At 65.0% G+C, this 18,677-nt stretch overlaps 2 protein-coding genes across 5 annotated transcripts; both read left to right on the top strand.

Annotated features, from left to right (window-relative positions):
* The first annotated feature begins 25 nt into the window (after positions 1 to 25).
* SPATC1 (spermatogenesis and centriole associated 1) lies at positions 26 to 11,057 on the top strand. Its single transcript, XM_080381701.1, has 4 exons — positions 26 to 5,209; positions 5,878 to 6,231; positions 6,728 to 6,876; positions 7,006 to 11,057. The coding sequence occupies exons 1-4, from the start codon at positions 4,624 to 4,626 to the stop codon at positions 7,327 to 7,329; spliced, it is 1,413 nt and encodes a 470-aa protein (XP_080237827.1). The 5' UTR covers positions 26 to 4,623; the 3' UTR covers positions 7,330 to 11,057.
* Positions 11,058 to 12,628: 1,571 nt separating this feature from the next.
* Positions 12,629 to 18,522, top strand: LOC308061537 (sphingomyelin phosphodiesterase 5-like). 4 transcript variants are annotated; one of them, XM_080381694.1, is made up of 8 exons: positions 12,629 to 12,712; positions 15,857 to 16,839; positions 16,933 to 17,005; positions 17,097 to 17,237; positions 17,332 to 17,421; positions 17,519 to 17,582; positions 18,105 to 18,258; positions 18,339 to 18,522. In XM_080381694.1, exons 2-8 carry the CDS (start codon positions 15,958 to 15,960, stop codon positions 18,432 to 18,434), a joined length of 1,500 nt encoding a protein of 499 aa, XP_080237820.1. In that variant the 5' UTR covers positions 12,629 to 12,712; positions 15,857 to 15,957; the 3' UTR covers positions 18,435 to 18,522. The 4 variants fall into 4 exon arrangements, with proteins under 4 accessions (XP_080237820.1, XP_080237817.1, XP_080237819.1 ...); XM_080381691.1 differs by lacking the exon at positions 12,629 to 12,712 and adding an exon at positions 12,727 to 13,738; XM_080381693.1 differs by lacking the exon at positions 12,629 to 12,712 and adding an exon at positions 12,728 to 13,072.
* Positions 18,523 to 18,677: the final 155 nt, after the last annotated feature.

The following is an 18,677-nucleotide window of genomic DNA, read 5'->3' as shown; positions in this document are numbered from 1 at the left end:
ATCCTCTGCCTCCCTGTCCTGCTCTCTTGGGGTCACGGGGACTCTCTGGTTCAGGGCTGTCCCTGCAGCTGCTGTCCCCTGAATCTCCCTGCCCTCCTGCCTGCTGCACCCCAGTCCTTGGAGGAGCAGGCAGGCCTGCCTGTACCCTGCCTGGGACTGGCCCAGCCCCCCAGCTCCCTGCCGGCAGTCCCTGGCTGCTCCCGGGGGTGGGCGGGCAGGCAGGCAGGCAGGCAATGCCTGCCTGCACAGGCAGCAGTGGCCAGGGTGGAGAAGTGCCTGCGTCACCCATCTCCCTGTGTTCCCGTGGTGTTCCAGCCTCAGCAGCACCCAGCACTCCTCAGGGTCAGTCACCAGCAGCACTCACAGTCACCACGGGCTGGGGTTTATTTGGCAACTGGGGAGCCTGGGTGTCTCCACTGTGCCACCTGCCCTCCCCTCCATCACAGCTCCTGGCTCTGCTGCCCTGGCAGGGCTGGGCTGCTGCTCCCTCGTGGCTTGTGCCACATCCTGCTGGGCCCTGAGATCGAAGGACCTGGCCACGAACTGCACTGTCTTTGTGGTGCCTGGGCAGGGGCTGGGGTCCTGCTGCAGGGCAGGGGGCTGCTGCCTGCTGTTCTTCTGCCACTGCCCCAGCACGGCAGGCCTGGCTGGCAGCCCGGCACTGAGCTGGTGCAGCTGTGTGCCGACTCTCCATCGCAGCAGTGTGGCATCCCAGTGGGTCCCTGCAGCCAGGAGGGGTGAGGCAGGGAGCTCGTGGTGCTGCAAGGGGCTCCTGCGCCAGAGGGCAAAGGTTTTGCCTGGCTACGAATGGCTCCGCACCAGGCCAGCACGCCAACGGCTACCTGCTGGGTGGGCTCTGGGTCCCGGGGGGAGCTCCCTGCTGGCCCTGGGAATGGAGCCGGTGGCTCCCTGGCAGCGTTGTGCCTCAGGACTCGGCATGGCACAGGCAGTGCCGGCGCCGGAGGACTGGCCGTGCCCGGGGACACTGGCAGCACCATGGGCTGGCCAGACAGCCAGCACATCCCATGGGGAGCACCAGCACTTCTTCAGGTGCTACTGGGTGCAGGGGGCTGGCTCAGGGCCAGCGCCGAGGTGCCAGGTGGGTGGTATGGTGTCACCTCGATGCCCTGGTCCATCCCGGTGGCTGGCGGCATGGCACCGCTCCTGGGAGCGCTCCTTGGAGCGCTGGAAGCAGCAGTTGTGTCAGCGCAGCCTCTCCAGGGAGGAGGAGGAGGAGGAGGAGGAGGAGGAGATACGGCGCCGCTCATTGGTTACGGCACTGCTCGTCGGAGCCTTCGGCTGGCCCTGGGCCGCTGCTGGTGGCTGCTGGCTCAGGAGCTCCTCCAGCAGCTGGGAGGCCAGGCTGCTGGCTATGAAGGGGCACCGGTCGATGGCCACCCCAGTGCTGAGCGGGCAGGACACCACCACCGTGCTGAGGGTCTCCTCCACTGGCCCCTCGGTGCTGGGTGGTGCTGGCAGATGAGATGGCTGTGAAGATGGAGCTGGTCAGGATTTCCACGGAGTGTGCTGGCACACCGGACATGCTGGCTGCGGTGGGGTGACCCTGGCTGGGCATCGGGTGACCCTGACTGGGTACCAGGCACCCACCGAAGCTGCCCCATCACTCCCCTCCTCAGCTGGACGGGAGAGAGAAAAGAAAGCAAAAGGCTCGTGGGTCGAGATGAGGACAGGGAGATCGCTCAGCAACTACCATCGTGGGCAAAACTTGACTTGGGGAAATTAATTTTTTACAGATCAAATCAGAGTAGGGTAGTGAGAAATAAAAATTATATCCTAAAACACATTCCTCCCACCCCTCCCTTCTTCCCAGGCTTAACCTCACTCCCCAGTTTCCCACCTCCTCCCCCCTCCCATGGGACACAGTCCTCCACTAGCTTCTCCAACCTGAGTCCTTCCCATGGGCTGCGGATCTCCATGACCTGCTCTGGCATGGGTCCCTTCCATGGGCTGCAGGGGGGGGATCTGCTCCCCCGTGGGCTCCATGGGCTGGGGGCACAGCCTGCCTCGGCGTGGGCTCCCCACGGGCTGCTGGGGAATCTCTGCTCCGGAACCTGGAGCCCGACCTGGGGTCTGCAGGGCTGCTGCTCTCACGTGTTCTCACTCCGCTCTCTGGCCACTGCTGTGCAGTTTCCCCCCCCCCCCCCCCCCCTTCTTAATTCTGTTACCCCAGAGATACGTTATCGCTGTCACTGATAACGGGCTCGTCACGGTGGCTCCGTCTGTGAGCCGGCTGGTGTTGGCCCATCGGGCACGGGGGAAGCTTCCAGCAGCCTCCTGCAGCAGCCACCCCTGTAGCCCCCCACTGCCAAAACCTTTCAGCACAACCCCCCTGCACCGGGCCAGCTGGAGTGGCAGGGGTATGGCAAGGGGCTGCAGCACAGCCCTTGAAGGGGTCCCAGCAGCAGGAGGGGCTGTAATGGCCCCCCATGTGCAAGCCCCTGGCACCCACAGCAGCAGGCTGGTGCTGGGGGGGGTGGTGGTGGTGTCCTGCGACCAAGGCAGAATGGGGATGGAGACAGGGTCCCCACCATGTGTCCCCCACAGCAGTGGCACACAGGGATTGTTGTCTCGTAGGTGGGTTTGTTAGCTGGTGTGTGGTGCCGATTCAGACACCGAATTGAGAAATTTCTATTCATTTATTCTAGTTTGCACAAAGTAGGGAGCAAGGTGGTTACCCCCAAATGCTTAGCTCCCTGATTGTCAAAACTTTACACTATTCATATTTTTCAACCAGCTAATACATCAGCCTTTATTGATTACAAGTTACGTATTTCATTATTTAGTACTTGGTTTCCTATTTTAAGCAATTCTCTTGTTTCTTATGTTAATTAATCCGCTTGTTCTGTCTCTATTTCTCTTTGGATCGGGGAGTTTCTTGAGTCAGCAGTTAATGAGTTGGTGGCCAATGAGTCAGTGGTCACTGAGTACCGGTGGCCAATGAGTTGGTGCTCAATGAGTTGGCAGTCAATGAGCTGGTGGTCAATGAGGGTCATGATCTTCCCCTGCCACAATTACCTTTCCCCTAGTTTTTGCTAAAGATCAGCTACCAGCAATGTATGCAATTTTATTAAGTGTTTGATATCAATGAGGTTCAGAAAGGACCCTCTTGTTTTCTAACTCGTCAGAGAGGAGTCTTGGTGCAGCTGGATCTCATCCTAGTCTCAGATTTGGTCAACTGTTTAGGTCTCAAGGATACAGCCACTCATCAGAATCAACATTTGCCTGCCAGAGCCCCTTCAGGGGCTTTCCCTGAAACAGTTTAGTGGATTTGAAGAAAAATAGATGATTTATTAAGGTGACAGATATAACAGGTTCAGAACTGCCATTAATAAATGCACTTACTGCAACAACTGAGCTCGAGTTATGAGTTCAGCGCTTATGTTAGTAATGTTGTCCCAGCTAACATCTGAGGTAGTCAGAGGCATGAGTCTTGCCCAAGCGGCATCCCTGCTCGGAGAGGAGAGAGGTCCAGGACCGTCAACAGGTGCCCAGAGTAGTTGTCCTCTAAACGCCAGGTTTGTAGTAACAGCAAGGTGGGACTAAGTCAATTATGGTGTGCCGATGAAGGGAAAGAGCGTACCCCCAGCAAGTCTGCGGATGATACAGAACTGGGGGGAGTGGCTGGTACACTAGAAGGCTGCGCTGCCATTCAGAGAGACCCAGACAGGCTGAAGAGTTGGGCAGAAAGGAAACTCATGGCAAAGGACCTCATGAAGTTCAACAAAGGCAAGTGTAGGGTCCTGCACCTAGGGAGGAATGACCACAGGGACCAGTACAGGCTGGGGTTTGACCTGTTGGAAGACAGCTCTGCAGAGAAGGATGTGGTGGACAGCAAGGTGACCATGACCATGAGTGTGTCCTCATGGCCCAGAAGACCAAAGGGACCCTGGGGTGCATTAGGTGGAGTGTGGTCAGCAGGTCGAGGGAGATGATCCTCCCTCTCTACTCTGCCCTGGTGAGGCTGCATCTGGGGTTCTGTGTCCAGTGCTGGGCTCCCCAGTTCAAGGGAGACAGGGAACTGCTGGAGAGGGTCTAGGGCTATGAAGATGATGAGGGGCTGGAGCATCTCCCTTGGAAGGACAGGCTGAGGGAGCTGGGGCGGTTCAGCCTGGAGAGGAGAAGGCTGAGAGGGGACTTACCAATGCATACAAACACCTTAATGGTGAGCATCAGGAGGACGGGGCCAGGCTCTTCTCAGTGGTGCCCAGCAACAGGACAAGGGGCAACGGGCACAAACCGCAGCACAGGAGGTTCCATCTGAGCATAAGGAAAAGCTTCTTTCCCTTGAGAGTGACAGAGCACGGGGACAGGCTGGCCAGAGAGGCTGGGGGTCTCCTCTGGGGACATTGAAACCCCACCTGGACACGACCCCTTGCAGCCTGCTGGAGGAGAACCTGCTCTAGCAGGGGGTTGGGCTGGGTGGTCTCCAGAGGCCCCTTCCAACGCCCACCCACCGGTCTGTGGTTCTGATTGTTACGTAAACAAAGACCATGATGGAGGCGGGGACATACTGCCACAGCCCGGGCAGGGGCGGGGGGGGGGCTGTCCCTCTGTGACATCCTCTGGAAATGTCCCTCCCTGGCACCCGCTGTTGGAGACACCATGGCTGCTCTTGGTGTCCCACAGCAAGCCAGGGCCTTCCCGTGCCTCTGGCCCCAGCGCTGCCGTTTGGCACAGGGTCCGTGTCAGGGTGAACGGCCCGGCCTGGTACCAGGGGCTGCCATGGAGCCGGTGCCCTGCAGCTACCACCCACGTGCGGGGCTCTTGGTCTTTGCCTGCTATGACCGGCTGTGGCAAGAGATCGAGGCGCTGCTGGCAGAGAACGAGGAGTTGATGCAGGTGGTGGGGCAGCTCAGGGAGCAGCGGCACCTCCTGCACGGCCAGCCCAGCTCAGCACCCCCCCTCACCTCTGCGCCCTGCTCTGCTGGGGGATGCTTCAACTTCCTTAGCCCAGGTGGGGGGCATGGGTGGCTCTGCAGTGGTCCTGGGCCAGTGGGTGCTGCAGTTAAAAATACCCTCCCTCTACATGCAGCCAACGCTCTGGAGCGGGATCTGGCACCCCTGCAGCAGAGCCCCATCTCCCAGACCCCGCCTTGGCAGCACCTCTGGAACCAGCAGACCCAGGATGGCATGCTGAGCAGCACCGACATCAGCAGCGGGGCGCTTTCACTCACCACCAGGAGCAGAAGTATTAGGGGGGAAACTGGGGGGGGGGGGGGGGAGGCTGACCCCAAAGCTCATGAGAGAAGGGATAGTGGGCTGAGTCCCATCCCATCCCCATCACATCACAACCCCCATCCCATCCCATCCCATCCCCATCCCATCCCCATCCCATCTCATCCCGTCCCCATCCCATCCCATCCCATCCCACCTCATCCCCATCCCATCCCCTTCCCCATCCCCATCCCCATCCCCATCCCCATCCCCATCCCCATCCCATCCCCTTCCACATCCACATCCCCATCCCCATCCCCATCCCCATCCCCATCCCATCCCCTTCCACATCCCCATCCCCATCCCCATCCCCATCCCCATCCCCATCTCCATCCCCATCCCATCCCCTTCCACATCCCCATCCCCATCCCCATCCCCATCCCCTTCCACATCCCCATCCCCATCCCCATCCCCATCCCCATCTCCATCCCCATCCCATCCCCTTCCACATCCCCATCCCCATCCCCATCCCCATCCCCATCCCATCCCATCCCTTTACCTATACTGTGGCCTTGTGTTTCCCCATGCATGTTTGTGGGGCCGGCACAGGCGGGAACTATGGATTGCAGTGTGCGGGGTGGGGGTGCGGTACAGGGCCCCCCAGTGCTGTCAGGACTGAGACTGCCATCCTTGTCCTGGTAGCCCTCCCAGTGACCATGCACGACAGCCCCAGCCACAACAGCCCCCGCCTCTCCTGCCCCCTCAACTGCTTCGGCTCTACTGGTCACCCCCCCGGCCTCCGGCTGCCCTGCGACCCACCACAGGACCCCCTGGCGCCAGCCCTGAGCAGCTCCAAGCTGCGGCTGTCAGACCTGCAGGGGCCGGAGGCTGGGGTCCCCCCAGCCCCGGTCCCACCACCACCAGCCCCGGCGGAGCAGCAGCCGCTGGACCTGCAGCTGCCGGACACCTGGTGCAAGGAGCCCTCCTGGAAGGTGGCCCATGATGCCAACTGGCTCGCTCCCAGCCAGGAGCTGCCACAAAGCTCCAGATTGCAAGGTGAGGGCTGGGGCATGGCACTGGCAGGGTGTGCGGTGCTGCACCCCTGCAACTCCCCACTCCCACAGCTCTGTGGCTGGGGGACGCGGTGAGGTCCTGGGCAAGCGGCTACGGTCACCCTGTGCCAGGGGACACATGGGAAAGCCAGGGAGCAACAGCCCCTGGGGATGCCATGGCACCATCTGTGCAGGCAAAGGTGGCATGGCAGCTTTTCTGCCCTGCAAAGCCGGCATATGGCATCTCTGCGTGGGCAAAGCTGGCATATGGGTTTTCCATCCAGCCAAACCAGTCTGCTGGCATCCCTGCCTGGCAAAACCCAGCATACTGGCCTTTGGACCCACACACACACACACTGGGACCCTGGCACTGGGTGGCAGCAACAAAGCCTGGCCTGGTTCTGGGGTGGCAGGGGGCATGGGGACAAGTTGGGGAATGGTCACCGGGGCGGCAGTGCCGGGTTCGTGCCAGGCCAGGGGTAAGTGCCTGATGCTGGCAGCTCCTGCAGACAGCCAGCAGCCAGCATGGGGGCAGCTGGTGGGAGAGATCGCCTTCCAGCTGGACCGCCGCATCCTTGCCAGGGTCTTCCCCGACTCTGCCCGGCTCTACGGCTTCACCGTCACCAACATCCCTGAGAAGATCATAGCGGTAGGCTCATGCAGCTCTGCCAGGGAGCCAGGCACGGTGCCCATGGCTGCAGCCCAAAGCACCCCGGCTTCCCTGCCACTTGGGCACACATGGGTGTTGGGGACCCACCTGCCCTGTCTCCCCTTGCAGACCGCCCTCGGTGCCACGCCAGGGAGCTTCGACGAGCAGTACTGTGCCGCTGCTGCCCAGCGCTACATCAGCCTGCTGGGGCGTCTGCGGGCACTGGGCTACAGCCCCACAGTGCACCCAGCCTTTGCCGAGTCCCTTGTCAACACCTATGGCATCTTGCTGGAGCTGCCAGGGCCCGATGCCCGCGCCTGCCACAGCCCAGACTTCCTGCGGCGCGTGGTAACTGAAACGGTGCCACCGGCGGAACAGGCAGATGCGATGGTGCTGCATGAGTGCCTGCAGGAGCTGGCACGGGAGGATGGGCAGCCCCTCTTCCTCCGGTGAGCGGCTGGGCTGGCCCCCACACCGGCACCAAACCCACCCCGGCTGTGCCGCTGCCAGCCAGAGCCCCACACCACGCAATAAACCTGTTCCAGTGCCCTCACCGTTGTGAGCTGTGACAAACACCACTGTCATCACAGCTGCTTCTGCTTGGGGACACTCCTGTGACATGGGTCCCACAGCTCTGGCACTCCGGCAGCAGCTGTGATAATGAGGGGTTGCGGGGAGGTTAGCACCAGAGAGAGCCCAGCACCACGTCCCAGGCTGCACAGGGTGCAAGTGTGCAGGCAGCGGAACTGGGGTGCAGGCAGCATTGCAGGCAGCATTGCAGGCAGCAGTGCCAGGGCAGAGGAGGTCATACTGCGGTAGAGACCGCGCTCCTTTTCCTTTCGGATGCGGGCAGGGGAAGCCGATTGGATGGGGAAGTGAAAGCCAGGAATTGGCACCAGGGCACCCATGGTGCTGTGGTGGGGGAACCCCAAGTATGGGAAACTTCATCCCCTTCTGCCCCTGCCCAGGATGCACCGCCAGCATCCCCTGGGCCCCATGGCACAGCCAGGTCAGGGCCTCAGCAGGGGTCTCACCATGGTGGGCTGGGCTGGGACCCTCATGCCGAGCTGTGCCAGGCTGTGCCAGGCTGTATTAGGCTGTGCCAGGGTGCCAGCAGAGAGGCCAGGTCTGGGGGATTTGGGCATCAGGGAGCCTGCGGCGGTGGCATGGCAGAGGGGCCAGGGCTGGGGGGCCGGGGGTGTGTGTGGGGACCCTTCCTGCCTGTGGCCACTTCCTCCCACAGCCAAAAAGGGGAAACAGCCGCTCGGGGCCAACCGGCCCCAGAGGGAACCCCCTGCCGTGCCGTGCCAGGCTGTGCCCTGCCAGCAGCACCGGTGACCCTCGGGTGGGGGCACGCGGCAGCTCCCAGGTAGGTGAGGGGGATGGTGTGGACCCCTGTGCCGGGGGTCTGTGCCAGGCAAGGTGGGGTCTGTCCCACGGGCGCAGGTGGGCCACTGTGCAGCCATCATGCTGGATTGGAAAACATGGGTGCTCCAGGACTGACGCCAGAAGAAGGAATTGGGGGAGCATCCCGTCACCCCCCCAGAGCCGGCCCAGCCAGAAGGTGACGGTGGTGGCTGGGAGGGTGACGTGGACAAAGGCTGCGCAGACAGAGGTCTGAGTGCTGCTGCTTGCGGTATGGGGGGCTTCAGTCACCCCCATCCCCACCACAGTCCGCCCCCCACCCAAGGTGCCGTGGCCAGCAGTGCCGTGGCAGGCTCAGGCATGGCGGCTCATCCCTGAGGCACTGGCACAGGCGGCTGTTACAGGTCCTTACTTGACCTTCCCCACATCCCCACCGGCCATGGCCACCTCTGGTACCGTTGGACAGTCCCTCAGCATGCCTGTGGGCCGCGCCGGCAGGACGTAGCAGGTAAGGAGTTATGGCACTGGGAAAGCCGATTGTGGGTGCAAGATGCAGCGCCAGCAGCTCGAAGGCTGCTGGCTCTTCTGCCCAGCACCGCGTCCGGACCCCTGCCTGCACACTCCCCAGCACGTGGTGCCCCGGGGGGGCGGCTGGCGGTACCACCTGGCACGGAGCTGTTGGTGCCGTCAGGCACGGAGGTGAGCGGGGGGCACCCGGGGATGCAGGATATGGTGTGGCCCCGAGGAGTGGCACAACTGGCGGTGGCGGGGCAGCACGGGCAGGGAACCGGCACGGGCAGGGAGCCGGCGTGGGCAGGGAGCCAGCACAGGCGACTCGGGGACTGCCTGGCCCTCGGGTTAGGGAGCAGCACCGGCAGCACTGGGGCAGGTGCCACTCGCCCCCCGGCCACCAAAAGCCTCCAGCAAAGGCAGGGCTGGGACAGAGCTGCCGGGCAGTGTGGCACAGGCGGCACCCAGCAGCGCGGAGGGCTCAGCTGCCGCACCCTGCGGAGCCGGCTGCTGGGCAAACACGGCCCTGGGTGCAGCATGTGCCAGGGTGAAGCTGCCAGTGCCGCAGGGCAATGCCCATTGCTGCTGCCTGCACCGCGGGGATAATGCCCCCAACCAGCCCTCCAAGAAGGACACCTGCTGCCCCATGAGAGCAGAGCCCACCAGCCCCACCAGCACCACGGGGTCGATGTGTGCGGTGTTGCCTGCATCGACCGCTCTGGGTGGGGGATGTGCTGTCACCAGCCAGAGCCACGCACTGTACAATAGACCTGCTCCAGTGCCATGGCCATCATCGGCCACAGTGGTTACAGTGGGCACCCTGCGCAGCACGAGTGCCACTGTCACCATGGCTGCTCCCGCTTGGGGACACCCCTGTGAGATGGCTCTGGGAGCTCTGGCAGCTCCGGCAGCTCCAGCAGCAGCTGGGACAGTGGAGGATCAAGGGGAGCACAGCCCCAGATGGAGCCCAGCACCCCATACCCGGTCTGTGCAGTGTGAGGTGCAGGCAGGAGAGCTGGGGTGCAGGCAGCAGTGCCGGGGTACAGGCAGTAGTGCTGGGGTACAGGCAGCAGTGTCAGGTTGCAGGCAGCAGAGCCGGGGTGCAGGCAGCAGAACTGCGGTCAGGCAGCATTGCAGGCAGCAGTGCCAGGGCAGAGGAGGTCACACTGCGGTAGAGACCGCGCTCCTTTTCCTTTCGGATGCGGGCAGGGGAAGCCGATTGGATGGGGAAGTGAAAGCCAGGAATTGGCACCAGGGCACCCATGGTGCTGTGGTGGGGGAACCCCAAGTATGGGAAACTTCATCCCCTTCTGCCCCTGCCCAGGATGCACCGCCAGCATCCCCTGGGCCCCATGGCACAGCCAGGTCAGGGCCTCAGCAGGGGTCTCACCATGGTGGGCTGGGACCCTCATGCTGAGCTGTGCCAGGCTGTGCCAGGCTGTATTAGGCTGTGCCAGGGTGCCAGGGTGCCAGCAGAGGGGCCAGGTCTGGGGGATTTGGGCATCAGGGAGCCTGCGGCAGTGGCACGGCAGAGGGGCCAGGGCTGGGGGGCCGGGGGTGTGTGTGGGGACCCTTCCTGCCTGTGGCCACTTCCTCCCACAGCCGAAAGGGGAAACAGCCGCTCGGGGCCAACCGGCCCCAGAGGGAACCCCCTGCCGTGCCGTGCCAGGCTGTGCCCTGCCAGCAGCACCGGTGACCCTCGGGTGGGGGCACGCGGCAGCTCCCAGGTAGGTGAGGGGGATGGTGTGGACCCCTGTGCCGGGGGTCTGTGCCAGGCAAGGTGGGGTCTGTCCCACGGGCGCAGGTGGGCCACTGTGCAGCCATCATGCTGGATTGGAAAACATGGGTGCTCCAGGACTGACGCCAGAAGAAGGAATTGGGGGAGCATCCCGTCACCCCCCCAGAGCCGGCCCAGCCAGAAGGTGACGGTGGTGGCTGGGAGGGTGACGTGGACAAAGGCTGCGCAGACAGAGGTCTGAGTGCTGCTGCTTGCGGTATGGGGGGCTTCAGTCACCCCCATCCCCACCACAGTCCGCCCCCCACCCAAGGTGCCGTGGCCAGCAGTGCCGTGGCAGGCTCAGGCATGGCGGCTCATCCCTGAGGCACTGGCACAGGCGGCTGTTACAGGTCCTTACTTGACCTTCCCCACATCCCCACCGGCCATGGCCACCTCTGGTACCGTTGGACAGTCCCTCAGCATGCCTGTGGGCCGCGCCGGCAGGACGTAGCAGGTAAGGAGTTATGGCACTGGGAAAGCCGATTGTGGGTGCAAGATGCAGCGCCAGCAGCTCGAAGGCTGCTGGCTCTTCTGCCCAGCACCGCGTCCGGACCCCTGCCTGCACACTCCCCAGCATGTGGTGCCCCGGGGGGGCGGCTGGCGGTACCACCTGGCACGGAGCTGTTGGTGCCATCAGGCACGGAGGTGAGCGGGGGGCACCCGGGGATGCAGGATATGGTGTGGCCCCGAGGAGTGGCACAACTGGCGGTGGCGGGGCAGCACGGGCAGGGAACCGGCACGGGCAGGGAGCCGGCGTGGGCAGGGAGCCAGCACAGGCGACTCGGGGACTGCCTGGCCCTCGGGTTAGGGAGCAGCACCGGCAGCACTGGGGCAGGTGCCACTCGCCCCCCGGCCACCAAAAGCCTCCAGCAAAGGCAGGGCTGGGACAGAGCTGCCGGGCAGTGTGGCACAGGCGGCACCCAGCAGCGCGGAGGGCTCAGCTGCCGCACCCTGCGGAGCCGGCTGCTGGGCAAACACGGCCCTGGGTGCAGCATGTGCCAGGGTGAAGCTGCCAGTGCCGCAGGGCAATGCCCATTGCTGCTGCCTGCACCGCGGGGATAATGCCCCCAACCAGCCCTCCAAGAAGGACACCTGCTGCCCCATGAGAGCAGAGCCCACCAGCCCCACCAGCACCACGGGGTCGATGTGTGCGGTGTTGCCTGCATCGACCGCTCTGGGTGGGGGATGTGCTGTCACCAGCCAGAGCCACGCACTGTACAATAGACCTGCTCCAGTGCCATGGCCATCATCGGCCACAGTGGTTACAGTGGGCACCCTGCGCAGCACGAGTGCCACTGTCACCATGGCTGCTCCCGCTTGGGGACACCCCTGTGAGATGGCTCTGGGAGCTCTGGCAGCTCCGGCAGCTCCAGCAGCAGCTGGGACAGTGGAGGATCAAGGGGAGCACAGCCCCAGATGGAGCCCAGCACCCCATACCCGGTCTGTGCAGTGTGAGGTGCAGGCAGGAGAGCTGGGGTGCAGGCAGCAGTGCCGGGGTACAGGCAGTAGTGCTGGGGTACAGGCAGCAGTGTCAGGTTGCAGGCAGCAGAGCCGGGGTGCAGGCAGCAGAACTGCGGTCAGGCAGCATTGCAGGCAGCAGTGCCAGGGCAGAGGAGGTCACACTGCGGTAGAGACCGCGCTCCTTTTCCTTTCGGATGCGGGCAGGGGAAGCCGATTGGATGGGGAAGTGAAAGCCAGGAATTGGCACCAGGGCACCCATGGTGCTGTGGTGGGGGAACCCCAAGTATGGGAAACTTCATCCCCTTCTGCCCCTGCCCAGGATGCACCGCCAGCATCCCCTGGGCCCCATGGCACAGCCAGGTCAGGGCCTCAGCAGGGGTCTCACCATGGTGGGCTGGGACCCTCATGCTGAGCTGTGCCAGGCTGTGCCAGGCTGTATTAGGCTGTGCCAGGGTGCCAGGGTGCCAGCAGAGGGGCCAGGTCTGGGGGATTTGGGCATCAGGGAGCCTGCGGCAGTGGCACGGCAGAGGGGCCAGGGCTGGGGGGCCGGGGGTGTGTGTGGGGACCCTTCCTGCCTGTGGCCACTTCCTCCCACAGCCAAAAAGGGGAAACAGCCGCTCGGGGCCAACCGGCCCCAGAGGGAACCCCCTGCCGTGCCGTGCCAGGCTGTGCCCTGCCAGCAGCACCGGTGACCCTCGGGTGGGGGCACGCGGCAGCTCCCAGGTAGGTGAGGGGGATGGTGTGGACCCCTGTGCCGGGGGTCTGTGCCAGGCGAAGTGGGGTCAGGCAGGCAGTCCCACGGGCGCAGGTGGGTCACTGTGCAGCCATCATGCTGGATTGGAAAACATGGGTGCTCTGGGACTGGTGCCAGCGGAAGGAATTGGGGGAGCATCCTGTCACACCCCCCTGGGGCTGGCACAGCCGGAAGATGATGGTGGCAGCTGGGGGGTGACGCGGATGAAGGCTGCGCAGACAGAGGGCTGAGTGCTGCTGCTTGGCGGGTGCTGTGGGCTTTGGGGTGTTCCAGTCACCCCCATCCCCACCACAGTCTGGCCCCCACCCACGGTACCGTGGCAGGCTCAGGTATGATGGCTCATCCTCGAGGCACTGGCTCAGGCGGCTGTGATGCCTCCTCACTTGACGTTCCCCACCTCATCCTCACTGGTCATAGCCGCCTCCAGTCCATTTCGGCAGTCCTAGCATGCCCGCAGGCCAGGTCGCGGCAGAGAAGGGGTTACAGCCCTGGGAAAACCAGTCGTGGGTGTTCACCGGACGGGCAAGGTGCAGTGCCAGCAGCTCAGCGGCCGCCGGCTCCCCAGCCCACCGCCGCGGCCGGACCCCTGCCCGCAATCTCCCCGGCACATGGTGCGCTGGGGGGCGGCTGGCGGCACCTCTTGGCACGGCGGTGGCAGCAGGGGGCTGCCGGTGTATTGGTGACAGAGGGCGGCATTTGCCACGCACCCAGGGCAGGAATGCGGCCAGCCGGCCGGCCCAGGGCTGGATGGCAACCAGGCACGGACGGGGCCGCGGCTAATTAGACCACGGTCCGGCCCGGCGGTGAGCGGATGTTTGTGACCTGTTGAGCTCTCGGCACCAGCGGCGGTGTGCTGAGCCCCCGGCGTGCCGGGCAGGCGGTGGCCCTGAGCAGACGGTGGCCACAAGCTGACGGCAGCAGCGGTGCAGGCCCCTCTGGGCAGGCGGAGGCGTTGGTGCCGTCGGCGATGGCCCCCAGCACCGCAGGGCAGGGAGGTGAGTGGGGGGCACGCAGGGATGCAGGACATAGTGTGGCCCCGAGGAGTGGCACGACTGGCGGTGGCGGGGCAGCACAGGCAGGGAACCGGCACGGGCAGGGAGCCGGCGTGGGCAGGGAGCCAGCACAGGCGACTCGGGGACTGCCTGACCCTCGGGTTAGGGAGCAGCACCGGCAGCACCGGGGCAGGTGCCACTCGCCCCCCGGCCACCAAAAGCCTCCAGCAAAGGCAGGGCTGGGACAGAGCTGCCGGGCAGTGTGGCACAGGCGGCACCCAGCAGCGCGGAGGGCTCGGCTGCCGCACCCTGCGGAGCCGGCTGCTGGGCAAACACGGCCCTGGGTGCAGCATGTGCTGGGGTGAAGCTGCCAGTGCCGCAGGGCAATGCCCATTGCTGCTGCCTGCACTGCAGGGCAATGCCTGTTGCTGCTGCCAGCACCACGGTGCAATGCCCGTTGCTATTGCCAGTGCCACGGGGACAATGCTGCTGCCTGCTGCCAGCGCCGTGGGCACCATGCCCGCATCAGACCTGTGAGAACAATGCCCGCTCTGCCTGCACGGCGGGGCAGTGCCCACTGCCCCTGCTACCAGGGCAGAGCCCTCCGGCACTGCCAGTGCCACGGGGTCGATGTGCGGCAGCTGCCTGCACTGACCCCTCTGGGTGAGGGCCAGGAGTTTTGGGGGATCCCAGCACCCCATACCCGGTGCTGCCACGCAGGTGGGGCTGCTCCCAGCCGGGCTGCACACACTCACACTCCCGTGATGGCAAATTACCTTCCCGTGGGAGTCAGGGATGCCCACATGGCCGGGAAGTGACAGCACCTGGGCTGAGTCATCCCCTCTGCACGTGCCACCTGGGCTGTCCATGGCACTGTGGGGCAGAGCACCCTGCTGGGCTCCTGCCGCAGAGCCATGTCCCCCAGCGGAGCGGTTCTTCAGGGGTTCTGCCCCAGGGACCCCCATGGCAGGAGAGGACATGGAGCCGAAGCCCCACTGGTGCCTCAGGGTTGGGGGGATGAAGCCGGAGTAGCCACAGCCAAGAGCTCTGGTCTGGTGGGCAAGTGTGGGGCAGCCTGGTGGGCAGGGGGAGCTCAGACCCCCAAGCCAAGGGCACCCAGAGGCTCTGCTGTGGCCAGTGACCGCAGCATCCCCACTGTCCCCAGTGACCCCAGCATCCCCACTGTCCCCAGTGACCCCTGCATCCCCACTGTCCCCAGCATCCCCACTGTCCCCAGTGACCCCAGCATCCCTGCTGTCCCCAGCGTCCCCAGTGCTGGGAGCGGATGTGGGAGGGCAGGACGGCTGGGTGTGAGGCTGCAGTCAGGCAGGACTCAGGCAGGAGTCACCAGCCGCGGGTGAAGGGGCAGGAGGAGGCGGATGGGCAGCATGAGGTGTTGGGCCGAGGAGCCGGTTCCTGGCCTGTAGCACGGCCGCGAGGCATGGAGGCGCCGGGAACCCGTCAGGCCAGGCTGGCCAGTCCCGGCCTCGCCAGGGCTCACCTTGCCGCGGCTCAGTCGTGTGCCATGCCGGCAGCCAGCGGGGCTCCCGGGGACAGGGGGAACAGCAGTCCCTGACCCCCCCCAGCCCAGCAGGCAGGTGAGTGGGTGGCGGTGGGGTGGTGCTGCGGGGGCATGGTGTGGGACAGGAGCTGGCGCAGGGGGCAAGGGTGGCTGGTGCCGGTGACACAGGGCAGGACCAAAGGGCCCCGTGGCACGCAGAGAGATGCCATCGGGTGCTGAGCAAGGCCCCGGCTCCAGCATGCCCTCCTGGTTCTACCCGCCTGAGGTGGCTTTGGGGAGCCCGGGGACCCCATTGGGACCCTTCAGGGACACGGCAGGGGCCAGCAGCCCTGCTTCAGCCGTGCCAGCCCCCGCCACACGCTGCAGGTGCTTTCTCTCCACCCTCAGCAGAGCCCAGGGATGTGTGGGATAATTCCCAGGGATGTGTGGGATGATTCCCAGGGATGTGTGGGATTATTCCCAGGGATGTGTGGGACGGTCCTGGCCATGGGAAGTTCCCACGGTGGTGACTCAGCTGTGGCAGCCAGCATGAGGGTGGGGGGGTTCCCACTCTAGGCTGCACTGTCCCCACCACCCCTGATCTGGGGTCTCTCCCGTAGGTCGTGCCGGCTGCACCAGAGCCCCCACGCAGGAGCGAGGGGACGTCGTGCTCCCCCTCAACCCCCTGCCCAGCCACCCAGTGCCCACCGACACCCCCCACATGCTGCTGCGGGAGTCCCCCTTCCCCAGCCGGGTGCTGGTGGCCCTGGACCGCCTGGCCCGGTGGCTGCTCACCCCCAGCTCCTGGGCTGTCTTCAGCCTCCTTGACCTGCGGCAGACAACGGAGGAGCGGAGGCAGGCTCGGCTCCAGCGGTGTGGACGGTGCCACAGCTGCACCAGGCAGGGGCTGGCCGGATCGGTGTATGTCGTGCTGTTGCTGCTCTCGCTGCCCCTGGCTGCCCTGGGGCTGCTGCTGTGGCTGCCTGTGCAGGCAGTGCGGCGGCCTTTTGCCTACCAGTACACGGCAGGCACAGCATCGGTGCAGCCGTGGGACCTTCGACAGCGCCGGACCTTCACCTTCCTCAGTGCCAATGTCTGCCTTATGCCCAGCGGCTTGGCCAAGTTCAGCAACCTGGGGCAGACGCCACAGCGTGCCGTCTACATCGCCCGCCACCTCACCCAGGTGCCACCGGACCCTCCCAGCGCCCGGGCTAGCCTAGTTAAGCCACGGCAAGGCGAGGTCAACAGTTACGGCGGGACCCTCTCCACCCCCTGGCAGCCCCCTGGCAGCGCGGCAGTGGTGGCGGCAGAGCCCATGCCGGCGGTTTTGTCCGAGCATTTCCCAGCAGATGCTGACTTCATCTGCCTGCAGGAGGTTTTCGATGGCAGGGCCACCACCTGCCTGCGCCAGCAACTGGGCAGCATCTTCCCACACATACTCTCTGAGGTGGGTGCCCTCGGGCTCTGGGGCCGCCGGCTGAAGCTGCTCAACAGCGGGCTCTTCCTGGCCAGCCGCTACCCGTTGCTGGCCGTGCGGTACCACGGCTTCCCCAATGGTGCCCGCGAGGATGCCCTGGCTGCCAAGGGGCTGCTGGTGGTCCAGGTGAGTGGGTAACCCCCCTCCCTCCTCTGCTGCAGCGGGCAGGGTGCTGTGATTTCCCTGCTGAGGGTGCTGCCTTCCCCACTCGCCCCCCAGGTGCTGCTGGGCTCGGTGCAGGGGCAGAGGGTCGTGGGTTACATCGGCTGCACCCACCTGCAGGCACCCGCAGGTGAGGGCCACGCTCCTGCTCACCCAACTGGGGTGACCTGGCGGTGCCGGGGCAATCGATGACACCGTGTGTGTGTGTCCCCATCCCACAGCCGATGCCGCCATCCGGGATGAGCAGCTGACGCTGGGGCTGCACTGGCTGCAGCTCTTCCGTGAGGAGCAGGAGCAGCGCGGGGACGTGGTGGCCTTCGACATCTTCTGCGGGGACCTCAACTTCGACAACTGCTCCCGAGGTCGGGGGGGTGATGGGGGGCAGGGGGGTGGGGGGACGGAGGGTGCTGGTGGTTGGTGGGGGCTGATGGCAGAGACGTGTCCCCCTCCCTGCAGGTGACGAGCTCAACCAGCAGCACCAGCTCTTCAAGGTTTACCAGGACCCCTGCCGCCGGGGGCCCGGACAGGATGCACCCTGGGCCATAGGTGGGACCTGCCTCCCCCAGCCCCCTCATCCCTGTCCCCAGTGCCTATGGAGGGGGACGCAGCAGGGGTCCCACTCACAGCCCGTTGCCATCCACAGGCACCCTGCTCAACTACCTGAAGATCTACGATGAGCCCGTGTCCACTCCGGAGAAGCTGAAGAGGTGACAGGGGTGGGACAGGGCTGGTGTCCTGCAGGGACAGCCACCCATGGCCTTGAGGTGGGGAGCGGGATGTGCCAGCCAAGCCACCCAGCCTGGAAGAGCAGCGCTGGTGGTGGGGGTCCCTCCATCCCCGATGTCACCACGTCCCCTGTGCTACCAGGTTCCCATGCCACCATGTTTATGAGCAACCACATCCCTGTGCCAGTGTTCCCATGCCACTCCTCTGTGCCACTGTGGCCGCATGCCACCAGAACCCTTTGCCACTATGTCCCTGTGTCACCACACCTCCGTTCCACTACATTCCCATGTCACCATGTCTCCATGCTACTGTGTCCTTGCACCACCGTGTCCCTGTGTCACCACAACCCTATGGCACCACATCCCTGTCCCACCATGTCCCCACCCCACTGTATCCCCATGCCACCACGTCCTCATGCCACCGCATCCCCATGCCAACCATGTCCTGTGCCACTGTGTCCCCACACCACCATGTCCCTGTGCTACCATGTCCCTGCTCCACAGGACCCTCTCGCAGCCGTCAGGGAGGCACCAGTACCTGGCGGGCCCGATCCTCTCCAGCGGGGAGCCCGACCCGGCAGCCCCTGGCCCCTGGCAGGGCCGGCGCTTGGATTACATCCTCTACCGCCCGCACCACAGGGACCCGCCGCTGCAGACGGTGAGCGTGGGCACCACAGGGTGGGGGGTGCCCAACCTCCCCCCTGTGTCCCCGGCCCTGACGGCCCCTCTCTCCAGCAGGAGGTGGCAGGGTTCTCCGTCATCACCCAACTGGCCACCCGCTCCGACCACCTGCCCGTGGTCCTGCGGCTCAATGTGGCCCCTGCGACCCCCTGAGCCATGGCAACAATCTGGCAACAATCCGGCGACGCTCCGGTGCCCGAGCAGTTTTAGCTTCTGGTGCAAAATAAAGGCCTCAAGTGCAGTGGGTGCTGTGCTGGCATCGGCCCCGTGGCGCTGGGGGATCAGGGTGGAGGGAGCCATGGGGCAGCCGGACCCCCCAACCGGGGCACGGCGTCTGGAGGAACCAGCCCAGGCACATGGGGCTGAGCTCTCGGGGCTCGATGAGGCTGGGGGGCA

This window comes from Falco punctatus (genome assembly GCF_963210335.1).
Source record: "Falco punctatus genome assembly, chromosome: 3".
Lineage (NCBI taxonomy): Eukaryota > Metazoa > Chordata > Aves > Falconiformes > Falconidae > Falco > Falco punctatus.
Note: the sequence above shows the minus strand (reverse complement) of the source record. Positions and strands in the feature narration are given on the sequence as shown.